Source organism: Oncorhynchus kisutch, linkage group LG9 (genome assembly GCF_002021735.2).
Source record: "Oncorhynchus kisutch isolate 150728-3 linkage group LG9, Okis_V2, whole genome shotgun sequence".
NCBI lineage: Eukaryota > Metazoa > Chordata > Actinopteri > Salmoniformes > Salmonidae > Oncorhynchus > Oncorhynchus kisutch.
The window spans coordinates 35972555-35993559 of record NC_034182.2 but is presented as its reverse complement, the minus strand read 5'-3'; the positions used below and the strand labels follow the sequence as shown (position 1 = coordinate 35993559).

The 21005-nt window shown below is 42.3% G+C and overlaps 2 protein-coding genes across 48 annotated transcripts in view; one reads left to right on the top strand and one right to left on the bottom strand.

Annotated features, from left to right (window-relative positions):
• The window catches only part of LOC109897118 (calcium/calmodulin-dependent protein kinase type II delta chain), a 97446-nt gene extending 90292 nt beyond the window's left edge, over positions 1-7154 (top strand). For all 13 annotated transcript variants that reach the window (XM_020491680.2, XM_020491679.2, XM_031832544.1 and 10 more), the window contains 4 exons: positions 1674-1749; positions 1837-1931; positions 2071-2307; positions 5558-7154. In XM_020491680.2, coding sequence (XP_020347269.1) covers positions 1674-1749; positions 1837-1931; positions 2071-2306 — 407 coding nt within the window. In that variant the 3' untranslated portion in view covers position 2307; positions 5558-7154. The remainder of the gene's footprint in view (positions 1-1673; positions 1750-1836; positions 1932-2070; positions 2308-5557) is intronic.
• LOC109896512 (ankyrin-2) overlaps positions 6516-21005 on the bottom strand; it is a 145872-nt gene continuing 131382 nt past the window's right edge. For 26 of the 35 annotated variants that reach the window (XM_031832508.1, XM_031832519.1, XM_031832509.1 and 23 more), the window contains 5 exons: positions 19412-19495; positions 19010-19174; positions 12656-12844; positions 12273-12364; positions 6516-11780 (listed from right to left, as the gene is read on the bottom strand). In XM_031832508.1, coding sequence (XP_031688368.1) covers positions 11567-11780; positions 12273-12364; positions 12656-12844; positions 19010-19174; positions 19412-19495 — 744 coding nt within the window. In that variant the 3' untranslated portion in view covers positions 6516-11566. The remainder of the gene's footprint in view (positions 11781-12272; positions 12365-12655; positions 12845-19009; positions 19175-19411; positions 19496-21005) is intronic. The other 9 variants (XM_031832528.1, XM_031832529.1, XM_031832530.1 and 6 more) reach the window with 6 other exon arrangements.

Below are 21005 nucleotides of genomic sequence, written 5' to 3'. Positions count from 1 at the left end.
CACAGGCGTCCACTATGTGTGTACTGTGCTGCCCTCTGGAGGTCATGGTCTAACCAGGACTGAGTTTCTCACCACGGTCTCCTCATAAGTCTTTGTCAATGTATTACACCAAAATTGGGCTTAGAATCTATTACTGCTGTGTTGATGCGTACGGGGAGGGTGAGACAGAATGTCGTCAGCTCCGGGGTTGACCGTGAACATTCTAAATGAGATTGAGTATACTTTAAGGACTAGTTTGGATCGAGGTTGTTCTTTGCACACGGCACTGACGACTTTCAGGAACGGGATGGTTTCGTTGACCGTTAAATGTCTCTACATTGACAGCACATTTGCACAAGTGGATTGCGTTTGGTGGAGAAGTGCTGAGTGAGCTGTTCTATTCAGAAAATCTCCTTCGCAGCTATTGTGTGTGTGCGCAGCTCAGTATACAGCACCTCATAGGAAGCAACATGTTAAAGAGTAATGCTGGCACCTAAAGGAATAGAAATGGCAAACATAAGACAATGTTGTGTGTGTGTTCAGTCTCAAGTGCCGTTGATCTACTTCTGTTTAGATAATAATCAACAGCGAAAAACAGCTTTGTTTTCCTGCCGTGTGCTGTTTTGTGTTATCAGGGGGACAGATTACGCCTTCCTCTTACAGGGGAGGAGCATTGTTGCTTCATAGCAAACAGACTGCTAGAGAGCAAGGTCTGTCACTGATCTGTTGGTGAGTTTGTACATGTTGGACTGTGCGACAGCAAAATGTCAAAGAACACGTTGAGTAAACTGACCCTATTTTCAGATGTATCAGACTAGCTGCTAGGATAGTAGCCAATCACTGATGGCTAATGTAAGACATAGCTGGAGTGTTGTTGGTCTTTCACTCGGTCAATATCTGTGAACGGTGGAGTATTTTACTGCTACTGGTGAACAATCTTCTGAGAACTGAGGGAAAATGTTTCTTATTTGCATCTTTTGCGTTCTGTCAGTCACGTCGATTGAAAGTGTCAGAGGGGACCAAGGTGTCGAAGGTAAAGAGTTGAGGAAATGGCATTTGATCTATTTCTCCTTTTTGGGACTAAGTTGTGATGCATGTTTTCTATGGGTCAGTCTCACTACCATTCCATTTGACATCTACCTCAAATTCATGTTGTTGAGCACAATAAGAGATTTGCTAAACCACAAAACCTTTGTTTTTCTTTACATTCATTGTCTCGTAGCTTGCCTACGCAATTTGCGAGGTAATGAAATCATGTCTGTTATGTGGTAATGATGGTGAAACACACTGATTTTTCCCGTGTGTGTGTAAGTGGTGAACCTGTGGTTTATTAATTGTCTTGCAAAGATAACCGTTGACCGTTTAAGAACCAAACAAGAGCAAACAGAACAAAACGGGGTGGGACCCGTTTTAATTGCAAAACATTTTTTGTTTAAACTGTTTCTGTTGTAAAATGTTTTGAAACAGAATCGCCATAATGAATACACCCCTTTGCCCCTGGACCTCTTGGCTGTGTTTTGGGCTGCATTGCTACCACTACTTGGGTTAATGTAAATCCCTCAACATCTCTACAAAGACTCACTAGATGACTCAACACATCAGGGGTGTCTTACTCTAATCACCTATGGCTGTGGGACAGTTTTAGGCAACTTGTGAAAATGTCCCAAAAAATTCTGTCTCTTGCTCACCTTCAGCTCGTAAGCAGGAGATCATCAAAGTGACTGAGCAGCTGATTGAGGCCATCAACAACGGAGACTTTGAAGCCTACACGTTAGTGATTTGGGATTTCTAACACTACACCGTTCAAAAACACATATGCAATCCGATCTTCATTGTGTTCCCCGTTTTCTCCCACAGGAAGATCTGTGATCCCGGCCTGACATCCTTTGAACCAGAGGCCTTGGGAAACCTAGTGGAGGGAACTGACTTCCACAAGTTCTACTTTGAGAACGGTACCTGCATCCCATTATGCACTCGTAGCATTAAAGATCAACACATAGCCATATGAAGACCAATGTCTGTAGAGGCATTAATTACCTAGATTGTGTACTGATTTGATCCATTTCCCTCCATCTCCCCTCTCTCATCCAGCTCTGTCCAGGAGCAAGCAAGGGCCCGTCCACACCATCCTGCTCAACCCCCACGTGCACCTGATCGGCGAGGATGCGGCGTGCATCGCCTACATCCGCCTCACCCAGTACATGGACGCCAGTGGCATGCCGCGCACCATGCAGTCAGAGGAGACACGCATCTGGCAGCGCCGTGACGCCAAGTGGCAGAACATCCACTTCCACCGCTCTGGCTCACCCACTGTGCCCGCCAAGTAAGGTGAGGTGGACACTTAGAGGTGCTCTCTCAGTGCTGTCTTGGTTAGCTGAATTCATTGTGGAGCTGTATTGGTTCTTCGTTGAACCTCATATCCCTACCTGGCTAAGAACGTTGTACCTACAGTCCCTGTCCTGTAACTGTCCAGCATCTGTATCTGTCCTGTATCTGCTCCACCTGCACTAGGGGCTACTGTATGTAGTATTGTCTGCACTATGTAGCTACTAGCCTGCTACTTTATATAGTGTGGTCTACGCTATGTACAGTTGAAGTCGGAAGTTTACATACACCTTGGCCAAATACATTTAAACTCCGTTTTTCACAATTCCTGACATTTAATCCTAGTTAGGATCACCACTTTTTTTGTTGTTTTTGGACTGAATCTCCGTCTCAGAGCAGCATGAAACTAAAATGGTTGTAGGCTATTGCTTCAAATCCTATTGCTTCTAACTTAAATATGCTCATTAAATAAAATAAATAAGACCTATACCACTTTTAACAGCACATTACTCAACACTAGTGAGACTCATGTCGCCTACGGTAGGCCTTCAGTATATCGAAAAATATGACGTGACTCTCTGCCAATAGTTGCATATCAAATCAAAGTTTATTTGTCACGTGTGCCGAATACAACAGGTATAGACCTTACAGTGAAATGCTTACTTACAGGCTCTAACCAATAGCGCAAAAAAGGTATTAGGTGAACAATAGGTAAGTAAGGAAATAAAACAACAATAAAAAGACAGGCTATAAAAGTAGCGAGGCTACATACAGACACCGGTTAGTCAGGCTGATTGAGATAGTATGTAGATATGGTTCAAGTGACTATGCATATATGATGAACAGAGTAGCAGTAGCGTAAATGAGGGGTTGGTGGGTGGCAGTACACAATGCAAATAGCCCGGTTAGCCAATGTGCGAGAGCACTGGTTGGTCGGCCCAATTGAGGTAGTATGTACATGAATGTATAGTTAAAGTGACTATGCAAATATGATAAACAGAGAGTAGCAGCAGCGTAAAAAGAGAGGTTGGTTTGGAGGGGAGGGGGCACACAATGAAAATAATCCTGGTAGCCATTTGATTACCTGTTCAGGAGTCTTTGTCCTAGACTTGGCACTCCGGTACCGTGGTAGTAGAGAGAAGTATATGGCTGGGGTCAGGGCCTTCCTCTGACACCGCCTGGTGTAGAGGTCCTGGATGGCAGGCAGCTTAGCCCCAGTGATGTACTGGGCCGTACGCACTACCCTCTGTACCTTGCGGTCAGAGTCCGAGCAATTGCCTTTTGAGGATCTCAGGAACCATGCCAAATCTTTTTAGATTCCTGAGGGGGAATAGGCTTTGTCGTGCCCTCTTCACGACTGTCTAGGTGTGTTTGGACCATTCTAGTTGGTTGATGATGTGGACACCAAGGAACTTGATTATCTCAACCTGCTCCACTACAGCCCCGTCGATGAGAATGGTGGCGTGCTCGGTCCTCCTTTTCCTGTAGTCCACAATCATCTCCTTAGTCTTGGTTACATTGAGGGATAGGTTGTTATACTGGCACCACTCGGCCAGGTCTTTGACCTCCTCCATATAGGCTGTCTCATCTGTCGGTGATCAGGCCTATCACTGTTGTGCCGTTTGCAAATGTAATGATGCTGTTGGAGTTTTGCCTGGCCATGCAGTCGTGGGTGAACAGGGAGTACAGGAGGGGACTGAGCACGCACCCCTGGGGAACTCCAGGTTTGAGGATCAGCGTGGCAGATGTGTTGCTACCTACCCTCACCACCTGGGGGCGGCCCGTCAGGAAGTCCAGGATCCAGTTGCAGAGGGAGGTGTTTCGTCCCAGGATCCTTAGCTTAATGATGAGCTTTGAGGGTACTATGATGTTGAACACTGAGCTGTAGTCGATGAATAGCATTCTCACATAAGTGTTGCTATTGTCCTGGTGGGAAAGGGCAGTGTGGAGTGCAATAGAGATTGCATCATCTGTGGATCTGTTTGGGTGGTATGCAAATTGGAGTGGGTCTAGGGTTTCTGGGTTAATGGTGTTGTTGTGAGCCATTAGCAGCCTTTCAAAGCACTTCATGGCTACGGATGTGAGTGCTACGGGTCTGTAGTCATTTTAAGCAGGTTGCCTTTGTTCTTGGGCACAGGGACTATAGAGGATTGGAGGATATTTCTGTAATTCAGTGATATTTATTCCCATAGTAATTCGTTATGGATCCATAACTAAATTTACATCGGCATTTTGAAACAGTATTTTTATCATTATTTTATTAACAAAATCATAAAGATGCCATTTATTAGTTACCTGGTTTTAGTTTCAACCTGCAGACTGGCACTAAGAACAGAACAGCAGGAACGTTTCCCTAGTCAGGGCCATTATTAGTGCAATGCCCCTTAGTGTTGCTCTGTGCTACCCATTGTGGCAGGGTGGGGGTCCACCCCCTCCGCCTTCTTCCTCCTCCCTTCCCCATGGGCTAGGTCGGTCTTCTGTGCGCGGCTCTGCGGCCCATCCTGTGCCCTTTGCCCTCGTGCATTGAACCTCGCGTGCTTTCAGTGGATACAGCTGGAGAACTGCATTGCAATCCCATTGGGAGCCATGACCAATATATATTGTCCTCCTATTAACAGGGTTAATAATATATCTGTGAGAATATCCAACTGGCTTTTTATATAATTCTATAATAATAATAATCGCTTTGTTTAAAAAAATAAAAACATTTTGGAGATTTCGTTTTCAAATAACGTAAAATGAGTGAGGAAAAAGTTGAGTCCGGCGCAGGTATTGAACCAACATCTGTAGCAACACAGACCTTTGCGCCACTCAACGTGACCGGTCTAAAGTACTACAGTAAGAACAAAATAAAAGAATAAAAGCCTTAGTGTAACAACTGTTTTTAGTAAGTAATACTGAAGTCGTGCATCAGTTTCTATTTAGTTTGTCGCCCATTCATTGTCAGTTAGAGACACAGTAGGACCCAAAAGCATAATCTGTGCTCTAACTCCCCCTTGTGGTGGTCTGGAGCAATGAAGTGGTGACGCAGGGTACTGTACTAAACCACAAATGATCTCTAAGTCCCGCAGCATAATCGCAAAATTTTTAGTGGAGTAAGCACTGTAGCTTAGCCCACCTAACCTGCTTTATCCGGGAGCTATGTAGCTAGCTTGGTCTGCTTTGTTTCCACTTTGGTCTTTCTCTAGCATCAAACACACATTTTGACAATACAACACAAGTTACTAATTCCAAAATGATCTTTGTATTGCAGTTGAGATGACGCCCTATCCTGCAGCTGTTGCTGATCTATGGACCCCGCCTACCAAGTGTCTGTCACATCCTCATCCAATCTCGGCCCAACTCTGCCATCTCAGAGTGTTGTTTACATATCGTCGATGCTGAACTGAAGATTCTTCTTGCAAAAGATGAAAAGGAAATACACAACAATCTTGACGATATAATTTTGTATTTTATCATTTGAGTGAAAATGTTTTATCACCTTCTGTCTCATCGCAGGACATTTATAACTAAACATTTTTTGTTTTTTATTCTGAAACAATGAGTTCCTCTTTTTGAACATGTTTTATGTTTGAATGCCATCTGGGAAAATGTTCAATCTTCAATATTATCAGTGTCAGGAACATGCGGTGAACCAACACCAAACTCATTAAGGTATTCATCTCATCTGAATATTACACATCAATCCCAATAACTGAACTGATATAGGTTTAGCCTTAAACCAACATTTAGTCTGTCAATCCTTCTTTAAATGTCAGTCTTTGTGCAGAAAAATCTAAGAACATAAGTGAACGACAAACATGAGCTTGCTTTTATTTTGGTGATGTATAGACTTGTGATTGATGTGAATCGCTATATCTTTGCTTAAACTCTGGAATATTAAACTGTTTAATTATGAGCTTAGTTTGCAATCTTTTAACAATTCAAGTTGTTCTCAACTGGCTCAATATTAAGTATGATTACTGGGAATTTTTATTGACACTTTATGTTAAGGGAAAAATGGTATCCTATGTTTTATAATATGCGTTTGTGTCTACATCATCGCAATGTGACCGAATTCTCAATGATTGATCTATAGTTTACATTCTTTCTTTCACTTGTATTACTCAAAGCCATTGTATGACATATGGAACACTGTTTAAAAGTCTAATCATGATATTTTCATAAGGATGATGATAATTATGTGAATTTTATTGGTTCTATATTTTTTGGGGGAACTGTTGACCCTTTCATGTATCGCGAATGATTCTATTTCTTTAGTGTAGCATCTCCTCTCTCCCCAACCCCGTGTCCATGCATAAGAACCTATGGAAGACAAATAGCCTTTTACCACTGACACCTGGGTGTTAGTTACTCTACTTGACAAGTTGCAACACACAATGTTTTATACTGAGAAGGGAGACGGTCATATGGGATCACATTGTTCTGGTTAGTTTTTCCTAGTTGGTAGATATTTTCATAAATGGGTGTTTAGGTTGGTTTTGCTGATGGAAATGTAAGGGAGTTAGAGATGCAGTAAAATTGAATCAGGGTCAACCTAGAATTTTGGGATTAAAGGCACTGTGTAGGTTTGCCATTAGGATGTCCACTGTGGTGTTAAGAACCATTACTTCCCCCATTTATACCTACAGGAATGGTGAGACAATAGTTTTTTTTTAAAGTTACGTTGAACTGTACTATGGGACAAAGTGTATATTGTTGCCATGATGAGAAAGGACTGATAGATGTTTAAGAAATATCAAATAAAATGTGATTTCTGCCAAATCTCTTATTTCCATGTCACTTTGCCCATAGCTTAAAGTTTGTGAGGTGATCACTGTAATAAACAAATAAAAATCCATTACATGAGACTTCTAATGGCTGTAGTGTAATCCTTCAAAGCATGGTTAGTAAAAATGACAACCACACCACACATTTGACACATGTACAATTTAATATTCTGCCACATACACTGTAGCTGCTATGCCATGTTAGCCATTCAGACTTTCCACTCCTTTATTATTAACTAATACATGCCCTCATAGATATTTATATGTGTGTAATATTCTTATCACCATGGAAACAAGATGCGGATTCATAAAATCAAATGCAAGTTAGACTTTTTTTTGTTTTCTTTGATTTTGATCACACAAAGTAAATTGGCAAAGTGATGAACTGTAATATTAGATTACATAGATTAAAGTCTGTACCACAGATAACACCCAACGATGCTTTCAGCCAGCCAGCCCAAGATTACTGTACATCCATGTCAGTTCTGGTTTCTGGTTTCAGTCATGGTTTCTAGAGCGTTTCAGAATTCATGTGAAGCCTTGCGTACAATGGCAACTTATCGGTTGAAGAGTTTTAATTGAAATTCCCTTTCCCATCTTCAACTTGCACTCACACAAAACATAAAACACACCCATGTCTCCGCACACTGGAGGAGGAGAGGAGCTTGGCTGGACATCCATAAATACGTAGAAACAAAATTAAACTTGGCAAATAGGTAATCCGCAGAAGTCTGCTCCGTGTTTACTCCACCCCCACGTATACCAGTTGAAATGAATAGGCCTTGCAAGTCTGTGGGGGCCAAAATCACAATGATATTGCTTGGATGGTAATTAACAGTAGAGCTTGTTCTGAGGGCAGAACATTTAGGCAAGGAATGTGAGGGAAACAAAAGATAGGTTGCCTAGTTCAAATCCCAGTCTATGTCTTACACCCTCTGCCACTCAGGCACACACCATCAGCTGGAAGTTTAGGTCTTTTGAATCTAACCAGTCAAAAGAAATGATGAACAGTTTACTTTCTAAGGTAATGTGGACTCCTGAGTGGCACTGTGGTCTAAGGCAGTGCTAGCTGTGTCACTAGAGATTCTGGGTTCGAGTCCAGGCACTGTCTCTGACAGCTCACCACGACTGGGAGATCCATGTGGTGGCACACAATTGGCCCAGTATAGTCTGGATAAGAGGAGGGTTTGGCTGGCAGGGATGTCTTTGTGCACTAGTGACTCGTGTGGTGGGCCAGATGCAGTGCATGCTGACATGGTTGCCAGGTGTACAGTGTTTCCTCTGACACACTGGTTAACCAATCATATAGCTCAAGCTCCATCCCTTGGCCTTCCAACCAATCTGCCCTCAGAACAAGATTGTGGAAACATACCATTGAGCAAGAAATAATGCATGTCAAAGGGCCAAGGATCTTCCATCTCCACGCTACCAACACACGCAAACACGAAGCAGACCAAAAATAATCGGCCAGAAACTCAAGATGATGTGCCGATCTTATCACCATTTATTGGATACCATAAAACCAACAGAAAAAAATCTAATCAACAACAGCAAATTAAACAGAACAACTACAGCACACTGGTCTCTCCCTGTCCTATACTTGCTTGTACAAATCTTAACAGGCTTAAAGAAAGACTCAATGAAATGATGTGGCCACGAGCAGCACCGCAGATAGTGAGATGCAAGACTTTGCTCTCACATAGTCACACCCAGTATCTGCACATGTGCACAGGTTTGCTTCAGGCTGTTCACAGAGTGGAAGCCACAGGACCAAAACAGCAGAGAAGTTGAGCCTCACGCTTCCACGCTCTTAGTTGTTGTGGAAATTGACCCACTATGTTTACTTTCTGCATCCTCGTCATATTGCTGAGTCTACCTTTAATCAAAGTAATTGATAGATGGATGAGATGGCACGGAAGGAGGGGCGACGTACCTAGTGTTATGACCTGTAGGTGTAGTAATGGGAGGGAAGGAGGGGCGACGTACCTAGTGTTATGACCCGTAGGTGTAGTAACGGGAGGGAAGGAGGGGCGACGTACCTAGTGTTATGACCCGTAGGTGTAGTAATGGGAGGGAAGGAGGGGCGACGTACCTAGTGTTATGACCCGTAGGTGTAGTAATGGGAGGGAAGGAGGGGCGACGTACCTAGTGTTATGACCCGTAGGTGCAGTAATGGGAGGGAAGGAGGGGCGACGTACCTAGTGTTATGACCCGTAGGTGTAGTAACGGGAGGGAAGGAGGGGCGACGTACCTAGTGTTATGACCCGTAGGTGTAGTAACGGGAGGGAAGGAGGGGCGACGTACCTAGTGTTATGACCTGTAGGTGTAGTAATGGGAGGGAAGGAGGGGCGACGTACCTAGTGTTAGGACCTGTAGGTGTAGTAATGGGAGGGAAGGAAGGGCGACGTACCTAGTGTTATGACCTGTAGGTGTAGGGAAGGAGGGGCGACGTACCTAGTGTTATGACCTGTAGGTGTAGTAATGGGAGGGAAGGAGGGGCGACATACCTAGTGTTATGACCTGTAGGTGTAGTAATGGGAGGGAAGGAGGGGCGACGTACCTAGTGTTATGACCTGTAGGTGTAGTAATGGGAGGGAAGGAGGGGCGACGTACCTAGTGTTATGACCTGTAGGTGTAGTAATGGGAGGGAAGGAGGGGCGACGTACCTAGTTCTATGACCCGTAGGTGTAGTAATGGGAGGGAAGGAGGGGCGACCTACCTAGTATTATGACCTGTAGGTGTAGTAATGGGAGGGAAGGAGGGGCGACGTACCTAGTGTTATGACCTGTAGGGGTAGTAATGGGAGGGAAGGAAGGGCGACGTACCTAGTGTTATGACCCGTAGGTGTAGTAATGGGAGGGAAGGAGGGGCGACGTACCTAGTGTTATGACCTGTAGGTGTAGTAATGGGAGGGAAGGAGGGGCGACGTACCTAGTGTTATGACCTGTAGGTGTAGTAATGGGAGGGAAGGAAGGGCGACGTACCTAGTGTTATGACCTATAGGTGTAGTAATGGGAGGGAAGGAGGGGCGACGTACCTAGTGTTATGACCTGTAGGTGTAGGGAAGGAGGGGCGACGTACCTAGTGTTATGACCTGTAGGTGTAGGGAAGGAGGGGCGACGTACCTAGTGTTATGACCTGTAGGTGTAGTAATGGGAGGGAAGGAGGGGCGACGTACCTAGTGGTATGACCTGTAGGTGTAGTAATGGAAGATAAAAGAGCGTACATGAAGGACAAGAAAAGAGAACATTCTGGATAATTTATTTCGAAAATGGCAGGTCGCAATGTCAGTGAGGATACTATGAACTAACACACAAACACACTCACGTACATACGTGCGCACACACGCACACACACACACATAGGTGGCAGCAGTCTGATGCACTGCTCAGAAGGAAGTTTGACTACACAACACCCATAAGACAGAAACAGACAGAGAAAAACAGGGAGATGGGGACAGTACCTGGGGCTGTACCTGGGGCAGTACCTGGGGCAGTACCTGGGGCAGTACCTGGGGCTGTACCTGGGGCAGTACCTGGGGCTGTACCTGGGCTGGGGCTGAACGTGTGTTCACAAAGCTCATGTAAAAGAAACGACACCACATCATTACACACGTAACCACCTTGAGCCAACTTTTTAAACTGAACTGTAGTGGAGGGTTATATGGGGATGATTTGCTTCAGTAAAATGGGGGTTCAGATCACAGCGTATTTGCGCTCATCTGATTCAAAAGTCCTTGATGAAAGACTATGGCATTCACTCCTTTAAAACAGTATCTCTCCAAAACTGTTTATGACAACGGACTCCTATGTAACAATCTCTTGATAGTCGGATGAAAAGGGTCAAGACCCTTCACCCTTGACCACAGAACAGATTGGTACACGTACGTGTACAGCAGGTACCGTGGGACAAATGTAACAAATGCTTTTGAATTGCTGTTTGTTATGTTTTCTACCAGTCTTCTCTATTTACAAATGTTTACAATCGTTCCTTCAGAAAGAGGCCTCTGCATGAGGCAAACGTGCGAGGTGCACCCTCTTCATACATTTCCTGTAGCTGTTTTCATTCGTTGCATTTTTTTTGTGTTGTTCTTTTTTATTGTACCACAGCAGCCAAAAACTACAAGAACCAAACAAAAGGATAACGACAAAAATATATATTCTAAGTCACCCGACGAGAAAGGGGGTGCCATCTTTGGTCACAAAATGAGCAAAAAAAACTGGAAACAAGTCAAAAGCAAAAAAATAAAATAATAAACTGTTTCACTAAAAGGGAAAAACAAAAATTGAAACCAAAACGTAATCCAGTGTCTTTAGCAGGGGAAGTCTGGCTGGTAAAGGTTAAGGGTCGTTAGGGGTCAGAGGGGTCAGAGTTGTGGTAGAGAATAGCTTACAAGACTTCATGGGTTTTTTGTGGATAGGAGGCTTATGTAGCATTGGGGGCGAGGCCAAAAGGGAAGACACACAACTCAGCCAGCAAATCAAAAAAGCCCATCACTTCTTCTTTCTCCTCTCCTCCTCTTTCTCCTTCTCTCCTCCCTCCTCCTCCTTGGCGCAATAGTGTTGGAGCAGCAAGTGCAGGTGTTGCTGAAGGGCATCGGGTTGCAGGGTCTCTGGGGTGTCGTCCAGCCGCTCCAGGTGCACATGCTTACCCTGGGCATCCATCGCCACAGTCCTCTTCTGGGTACGAGACTTACGCATCTGGGTTCTGGAGATGGGACAGAGAAAAGACAAGGGAGGGAGGGAGATAAGGAGATGGGAGAAAGAGAGAAAGAGCGAGAGATGGAAGAGAGAGTTTATTAGACTTGGTTAACCAATAATTCCAAAAGAACCTGAACGTTTTGTCAAAGCTTCATTGACAGGATTTTGACTGAAACTAACTCTAACTTTGGTCACTGGTCATAGTGACCCAAACCATTCGAGCTAATCTATGTCTCAAAAAAATCCATGCAGGTTAGCCTTCTCTCTACCATCACCAACAGCAACCGTATGAGTCATCTTAAACACGCCCTTCGATGGGTAACTTACTTTGCACATGCCCAGGTCCGAATCTTAGCATTTTATCTAAGCATGTAAACTAAATGTTAAGAAAGAGGTATTTACATCATGCTTTCAGATAAATCACTCAAAAAACGAACAGGAGTGTACAAACATGGACACCTTGGGTCAATTAATGAACACTCCCATGCTGTTCTCAAACCTTTTGACAACACAACCGTCCTCCTTCACAACCTCTTTTTCTACTAAATGGGGAAGTTGAATTTTCCCAAAGCCTCCAGCATAACTCAATGCCTGGATGTGACAGAACAAGGAAAAGAACATATCAAACACCAAAACCCCTGTGTCTGTTCTTAGAGTTGAGTTAAGTCTTCAATAAGGTTTTACCAGGTCATAGAGTAACAAACATGTCAGTCAAGAACCATTTCAATGGCATGCTATAAAGCTCTAACCATTCAGCTTTATGTTCCAGGCATAGTATCCCTTACAACACTTGATCCAGCTCAACCTGCTCTGCTCGAGCCACTGAGGTAGAAAATACTTTCCTGGCTTTATATCATAACTGGTCTCCCTCAACCTACTGACCTTCTCAAAGTCCTGTTTGGCTGAGGGGAGGTCTGCGGCCAGCGAGGGGTCACCCGTCTGCTTCTCCATCCTCTCGCCCCTCACTACCGTCGTCTTGACCACCTTGCTGACCTTTCGACCCTGCGCCTGCTCTGACTCGGTCTCCGAGGCCGTGGTGGCCCCCAGGGCAAGGGGCTCCGAGAAGGTCAACTGGGGAGGTCAAACATAGGGTTCTAAGCTAACTGATGTACACTGCATTTGGAAAGTATTCAGACCCCTTGACATTTTCCACCTTTTGTTACATTAAAGCCTAATTTTAAAATGGTTTAAAAAAAAAAATTCCTCATCCAGCTACACACAATAACCCATAATGACAAAGCAAAAACAGTTTTTTTGACATTTTTACAAAAAAAACTAACAGAAATATCACATTTACACAAGTATTCAGACCCTTTACTCAGTACTTTGTTGAAGCACCTTTGGCAGCAATTACAGCCTCAAGTCTTTTCGGGTATGACGCTACAAGCTTGGCACACTTGTATTTGTGTGCCATAGTCTGAAGTTTCTCCCATTATTCTCAGCAGATCCTCTCAAGCTCAGTCAGGTTGGATGGGGAGTATTGCTGCACAGCTATTTTCAGGTCTCACCAGAGATATTTGATCGGGTTCAAGTCTGGGCTCTGGGACATTCAGAGACTTGTCCCGAAGCCACTCCTGCGTTGTCTTGGCTGTGTGCTTAGGGTCGTTGTCCTTGTCCTGTTGGACAGGAACCTTCGACCCAGTCTGAGGTCCTAAGCTCTCTGGAGCAGGTTTTCATGAAGGATCTCTGTACTTTGCTCCGTTCATCTTTCCCTCAATCCCGACTATTCTCCCAATTCCTGATGCTGAAATACATCCGCACAGCATGATGCTGCCACCACCAAGCTTCACGGTAGGGATGGTGCAAGGTTTCCTCCAGACATGACGCTTGGCATTCAGGCCAAATAGTTGGTTTCATCAGACCAGAGAATCTTGTTTCTCATGGTCAGAGTCCTTTAGGTGCCCCTTGACAAATTCCAAGCGGACTGGCATGTGCCTTTTACTGATGAGTGGCTTCCGTCTGGCCACGCTACCATAAAGGCCTGATTGATGGAGTGCTGCAGAGATGGTTGTCCTTCTGGAAGGTTCTCCCATCTCCACAGAGGAACTTCAGAGCTCTGTCAGAGTGACAGTTTCTCAGTTTGGCCAGGCGGCCAGCTCTAGGAAGAGTCCTGGTGGTTCCACACTTCTTCCATTTAAAAATGATGGAGGCCACTGCGTTATATAGACAGGTGTGTGCCTTTCCAAAACATGTCCAATCAATTGAATTTACCACAGGTGGACTCCAATCAAGTTGTAGAAACTTCTCAATGATGATCAATGGAAACAGGGTGGAAACAGGATGCACCTGAGCTCAATATCTAGTCTCATAGCAAAGGTTCTAAATACGTATGTAAATAAGGTATTTCTGTTTTATTTTTTAATAGCTTAGAAAAAAAAAATTTAAACCGTTTTCATGTTGTCATTATGGAGTATTGTGTGTAGATTGATGAGAATTTTTTAAATATTTAATCAATTTTAGAATAAGGCTGTATCGTAACAAAATGTTAAAGTGCAGGGGTCTGAATACTTTCCGAATGCACTGTACACTCTGTTGCAAATAAGGATACATGATATATTGTGGTGTAGCCAGCGGTTGACCACACAAGGGTCATGGATATGCAAAGGATCTCAGTACAAAGGGCTCAGGAGACAGATTGTCACGCCCTGGTCTTAGTATTTTGTGTTTTCTTTATTTATTTGGCCAGGCCAGGGTGTGACATGGGTTTATTTTGTGGTGTGTTTTTGTATTGGGGTTTTAGTAGGTATTGGGATTGTGGCTTAGTAGAGTTGTCTAGAAAAGTCTATGGTTGCCTGAGGCGGTTCTCAATCAGAGGCAGGTGTTTATCGTTGTCTCTGATTGGGAACCATATTTAGGCAGCCATATTCTTTGAGTGTTTGGTGGGTGATTGTTCCTGTCTCTGTGTTAGTTGTCACCAGACAGGCTGTTTAGGTTTTCACGGTCCGTTTCTTGTTTTTGTATTGTCGTGTTTATTCGTTTATTAAACATGTATCAAAATTACCACGCTGCATTTTGGTCCGACTCTCCTTCGACGGAAGAAAACCGTAACACAGATTTAAGGCAAATTAAGGTTTTGAATATACAGTTGCACTTTGTTATTTCATATTTCAAATCAAAAGGTCTAACTCGGTCAGCATGTAATATACTCCAAACATTAAACGATTCAAAAGGGTTTCGTTCAAACATTAAAGAGGCAATAGGCAGTTGAAACAATAACAAAGTGCCACTGTTTCGTTAAAAAGCAGAGAGATGGGGCTGGAGAAATTGAACCATTCTCAAATTCATAGACAGAGCTATGGATGCAAGGACTGACCATCCATGATATCAAAATGATAGTTTTAAACATGTTTTGAGGCTAAATAGTGCTTGTTAACATTTACTTTATTTACAAACATTGGAGTAAAACAAGCTTATATTTGGGGTTCTGATGGTTTATGACTTCATCTAAGCTCATTTCTAAGTTATATTCTTCAAGAATCAATGGGTATATATCATTAATTTATAAGACCTTTAATAATTATTCCTTAAGAGTCTATTGATGCACCCGTGCGCCAATCTATGTAACATAATAAAACAATCCCCATCAAAATCCTTCAGTTAAGCTAAAGATATCAGGTTGTCTGTCAGACCAGGAGACATCCTGAAAATCGCTCTTTTCACGAAAACGTCTGGAGCGTCCGAGCGGTTATGACAACTCTATGGAAAGACGGGACTCGCCTGAAAGTAACCCATACAAACAAATGGAAGTATGGAGATAGTTTTGTGGCAACAAAAATAAGGGTTTAACTATGTGTCCAAAAAAACAAAAATATTTCCTGAGCTTTCTTATATCTCCTAGATATAGGACAGGCACTTCAAATCCTTATTCCTCATTATTGATTTTTTATGGATTTGTTATTCAATGTGTTTCTATGGGCTACAGTAGTAAAGGCGAAATGTAATAATTTATCAAATCATTTTTTATTAAAAAACATTATACCTAAAGGGGTCCTAAAATTCCAAATCAACTAGCTAAATGATCTATGGTATGGCCATCTTAAAACTATTCTATATGTTAGCTTAGTCGAACACAAAACTATTCTATATGTTAGCTTAGTCGAACACAAAACTATTCTATATGTTAGCTTAGTCGAACACAAAACTACTTGACATAAACAGTTGCATTCATGAGTTTCCTTGACAAATATCAGTAAAAGAAAATAAGGTCAGCCAAAGCAAAAACCTGATCAAAATGAATTATATGAAGAACAGAAATGGTTTGCTCAGTGGGAAATGAATATCCAACTAGTCAGTGACAACTGTGTGGAGTTTGTGACAGCAACTACGTGAGCTTATACAGCATTATAGACACTACTGAATGTCCTGGGATTTCCTCTGATCTTCTATGTAGAAGAACCCTTTACCTTCTAACGATGCTTGTGAGTATCATAGAGCTCAAAACATTACCCGGCCCCGGGCCCCTTCTGGATCCGGCCTTGCCTCACAAACTCCGCTATAGCTCAGCCCCCGTTACACACATACTAATGGTTGGTACCAATGCGCTGCCACGCCCACTGCCACGCCCACCACCTAAGCCCCATTTTGATCCAGAAAAACCCCCTGGGTCCATGAAGCTGTGCATTTCGATCCAGAAAAACCCCCTGGGTCCATGAAGCTGTGTATTTTGATCCAGAAAACCCCCCTGGGTCTATGAAGCTGTGCAATTTGCAGCTCCTCTTGTGGCATGCTCCCAGTTTAGCACAGATGCTGCCAAGTTAACCTATCACTCAGCTCCTTAATTGGCCAGGTGACCTGTAGCACAGGGGGTTATGGGAGGTGTAGTGTTCTAGCTGACAGATCTCTACAGCATCTAGTATACTGCATAAGTATATTGCCATTGAAATGGTTCTTGCATGTAATACTCAATAGTTTTCAGAAACACTGGAATATTGACCCCAAAGAAAGACTATAGACACTTGGCACTTGCAATGCCAGAGACGTGGGTTCGATTCCCATGGGGGTCCAGTACTAGGGCTGTAGTGTTGACTGTATTACCTCCACACTGACTGTTTAGTCACGGTAATTAGGCTTCTCGAAGCTCTGATGCTGCTGCTGGTCATTAGTAGCCTAACACACTTGCTAACTGCCTGGTACTCAGCACTCTATTGTCCCTCTAATCACTCTGACATTAATGAAAATCGATTCAAACACTTCATGAGAGCTCATGTTGTGCAACATTTCTATAGGCTATGCATTTGCACGAGAAATCAGAATGATGGCCTCTACTAAAAAGAGAGGGATCAGCTTTCTATAGGCTAGGCCTACTATATTTATTTCTCAACCTTCCTAATATTAAAGCATATTGCTTATATTTACAACAGGGTTAAAGCCTAGCTGGCTGGCATGAAAATAAAAAAATAAAAAGCGTCCTCCATTCGCAATTTAAGTGCATAGATGACATGTATTTTTCCCCGATGCCCCTGTTTTGATACAGGTGCATGATAATGGTCCATTCTAAACCTTTCTAAATTATATATTAACACTTGTGAATGATGTCGAGCAAAAGAAACAATGCCTTTTTTCACGACTTAATCATAGTTGCACACCTCATGTAGCCTAGCCCATAGGCCTATATGTTTTAATAAGGTCAGTATCACACCTCATGTAGCCTAGCCCATAGGCCTATATGTTTAAATAAGGTGTGGAGCCTAATAACTTCTTAAAATGAAGCACATTAATCCGCTTTACAAGGGGTGTAGAGCCTAACTGACATACATAAGCAATGCGTGACTTTCAAGTTTGGGGAAGAAATATTTTGCTATAAAAATGCACCTTTATAATAAAATCATTAATTTCATAATGGCATTTGTGGTCACTTTTGACAATGGTGTTTTCCACAAATGGAACATTCACGCTTATATCCTACTACCATGTGTGCACTGCTGTGCTTATAATGTGAAGAAATAGCCTAATAGTTTATCAACATTTTAAGCTTAACTTTCTGATCTGTAGCATCAGCAAATTGCATATTAATTTGGGATCTATCACATCCCACAACTGTCCCAGACTATGTTTGGAATATTTATTTCTCGCACAGAATAGAATAGGTCGACCTTTGTACTATGTGGGATAGTAGATTGACATAGGCTACTGCTTTTGCTGTTCATTAGGCCTACTCATCTTGTTAAATGTGGACAGTTCTTCCAATATCTTCAAAATACACTTCTGAATTGAATAAGGACGCGCAGTCGCAACCCTGATAAGTCTGTCTTAACTTGTAGCCTGTGAGAAAGAACCAATCACGCGATGGAGCACGCAGCCACTGGCACACCGGCCACTGGCATTATCAAGTGCTTCTCAAATTGTGAATGAGAGACTGATGTAGTGTGTACAGCCTGCGCAAAAAAACAAAGCAGAGCTCATGCTTTTCAAGCAACTGTTTTCCAAATGATTATTAGAGTCTCATCATGCAGCCTGACAATGTATTAAAAATCTAAACATACAGCCCACCGTTTGTAGAACAACTGAAGTCACATGAATAACTGTAAAAGAAACATATAGGAGGACCTGTAGACTACATCTTGTTTCTTTTTTTCTTTTCATTTCGCTTCACTCACATTAACATCTGCTAACAATGTGTATGTGACCAATAACATGTGATTTGATTTAACTGTAAATTAAACATATAGGAGGACCAGTTTCTTTGTTTACCCCTCAACACAGAATAGTTGCATGTGTTCACTCTCTCAAATCGTTTGGAGAAAATATTTATATTTTATTCAGCTTTGTTCAATTGTATTCTTCATACTATAATATAAAATAATGCCACTGAATTATAAGCTAATCTCGTCTGCTAAGTGAACTAGTGTAGCCCACAGCCATTTGGCATAGCCACATCAGGACAACTCAGAGTATGTTATTCTGTTCTTATGAAATAGACTACATCATGTTTCTTTAGACTTGTCTAAAATAAATAATGGATTTATTATGGCTATATTACATGGATTTATTAGACTTTTTAAAATGTAGACATTCCATATGTCTGCATCAGTGGTTATGTGTGGAAGCCCGGAGATGCTAAATGTGTTAATGCTAATTAACGGTCAACTACGGTGACCGCACAGCCCTTACCAGTACAAACAAAATACAAAAATGTACGCACTCACTACTTACTGTAAGTCGCTCTGGATAAGAGCATCTGCTAAATGACCAAAATGTAAACGCATAGACACAAAGATGACAGATGGACGGACTGACCTCAGTCTGATCTCCCTCACTCCGGACCACTGTCCTCTTCACCACCTTGTTGAAGCAGTCTCCCTCCTCCACGCTGACCATCTCCTGCTGAGATCCCTGCACCGTCACCTCCTCTCTCTCCACACCGTCTGGAGAGAAGTACTTACGGATCACCTTCCGTGTGATCTGGGGGAGAGAGACCAGAGAGAGAGGAATGTAGAGCACTGAGCTGCATGACTAGGCCATATAAGAGCAAACACACTTATTTGCCTGGGGAAATCATTGATAAATAGTAGTTATGTAATAAATAATCATCATTTGGTGGGAGTTTATATTTTTCTTATGTTGTTGAGGTCTACTGTAAATCGGAGAGTGTTCTAGAGGTCAGTGTCTGTGAATGTTTGTGTAAAATGTCCCTTTTACCTTCTTGACTACCATGTTTCCTTGCTCATCCATGTACTGTTCTTCTGTAACTGTCTGGGGAGGGATGTCTGGCAGGTCATCCGCCTGGAGAGAGAACATAGTAAATGCACAGTCAGAGCACTGACTTAACAGACCCGAAACACACACTGGAGTTAAAGCAAGTACACAGATGAACCGGTTTAAACATTGCAATCTCAAAAAGGTAAATAAACCAACATAGATCAGTCATTTCGAACCATTATCATATACATTGCCATATAAACCATTATCATATACATTACCATATCAACCATTATCATATACATTGCCGTATCGACCATTATCATATACATTACCATATCAACCATTATCATATACAATACCATATGCATTACAATATACCACATTATTATAAACATGACCATATCGACCATTATTATACGCATTACCATATCGACCATTATTATACGCATTACCATATCGACCATTATCATATAATTACCATATCAACCATTATTGTATACAATACCATATACATTACCATATCGACCATTATCATATACATTACCATATCAACCATTATCATATACATATCAACAATTATCATATACATTACCATATCCACCATTATCTAACATCACAAATATTTCATCAATCTGTCACAGAACAAAATTATATGGCAGATGATGGTGCAGTATAAAACAAAGCTGAGACAGAATGAGACAGACATCTAAACATGAATATATATATACAGTGGGGCAAAAAAAGTATTTAGTCAGCCACCAATTGTGCAAGTTCACCCACTTAAAAATATGAGAGAGGCCTGTAATTTTCATCATAGGTACACTTCAACTATGACAGACAAAATGAAAAAAAAAATCCAGAAAATCACATTGTAGGATTTTTAATGAATTTATTTGCAAATTATGGTGGAAAATAAGTATTTGGTCAATAACAAAAGTTTATCTCAATACTTTGTTATATACCCTTTGTTGGCAATGACAGAGGTCATTCACTAGGTCCCCCCGCATGGTTCTGGGATTTTTGCTCACCGTTCTTGTGATCATTTTGACCCCACGGGGTGAGATCTTGCGTGGAGCCCCAGATCGAGGGAGATTATCAGTGGTCTTGTATGTCTTCCATTTCCTAATAATTGCTCCCACAGTTGATTTCTTCAAACCAAGCTGCTTACCTATTGCAGATTCAGTCTTCCCAGCCTGGTGCAGGTTTTTGACAGCTCTTTGGTCTTGGCCATAGTGGAGTTTGGAGTGTGACTGTTTGAGGTTGTGGACAGGTGTCTTTTATACTGATAACAAGTTCAAACAGGTGCCATTAATACAGGTAACGAGTGGAGGACAGAGGAGCCTCTTAAAGAAGAAGTTACAGGTCTGTGAGAGCCAGAAATCTTGCTTGTTTGTAGGTGACCAAATACTTATTTTACACCATTTGTTGCAAATTAATTAATAAAAAATCCTTCAATGTGATTTTCTGGATTTTTTTTCTAATTTTGTCTGTCATAGTTGAAGTGTACCTATGATGAAAATTACAGGCCTCTCATATTTTTAAGTGGGAGAACTTGCACAATTGGTGGCTGACTAAATACTTTTTTGCCCCA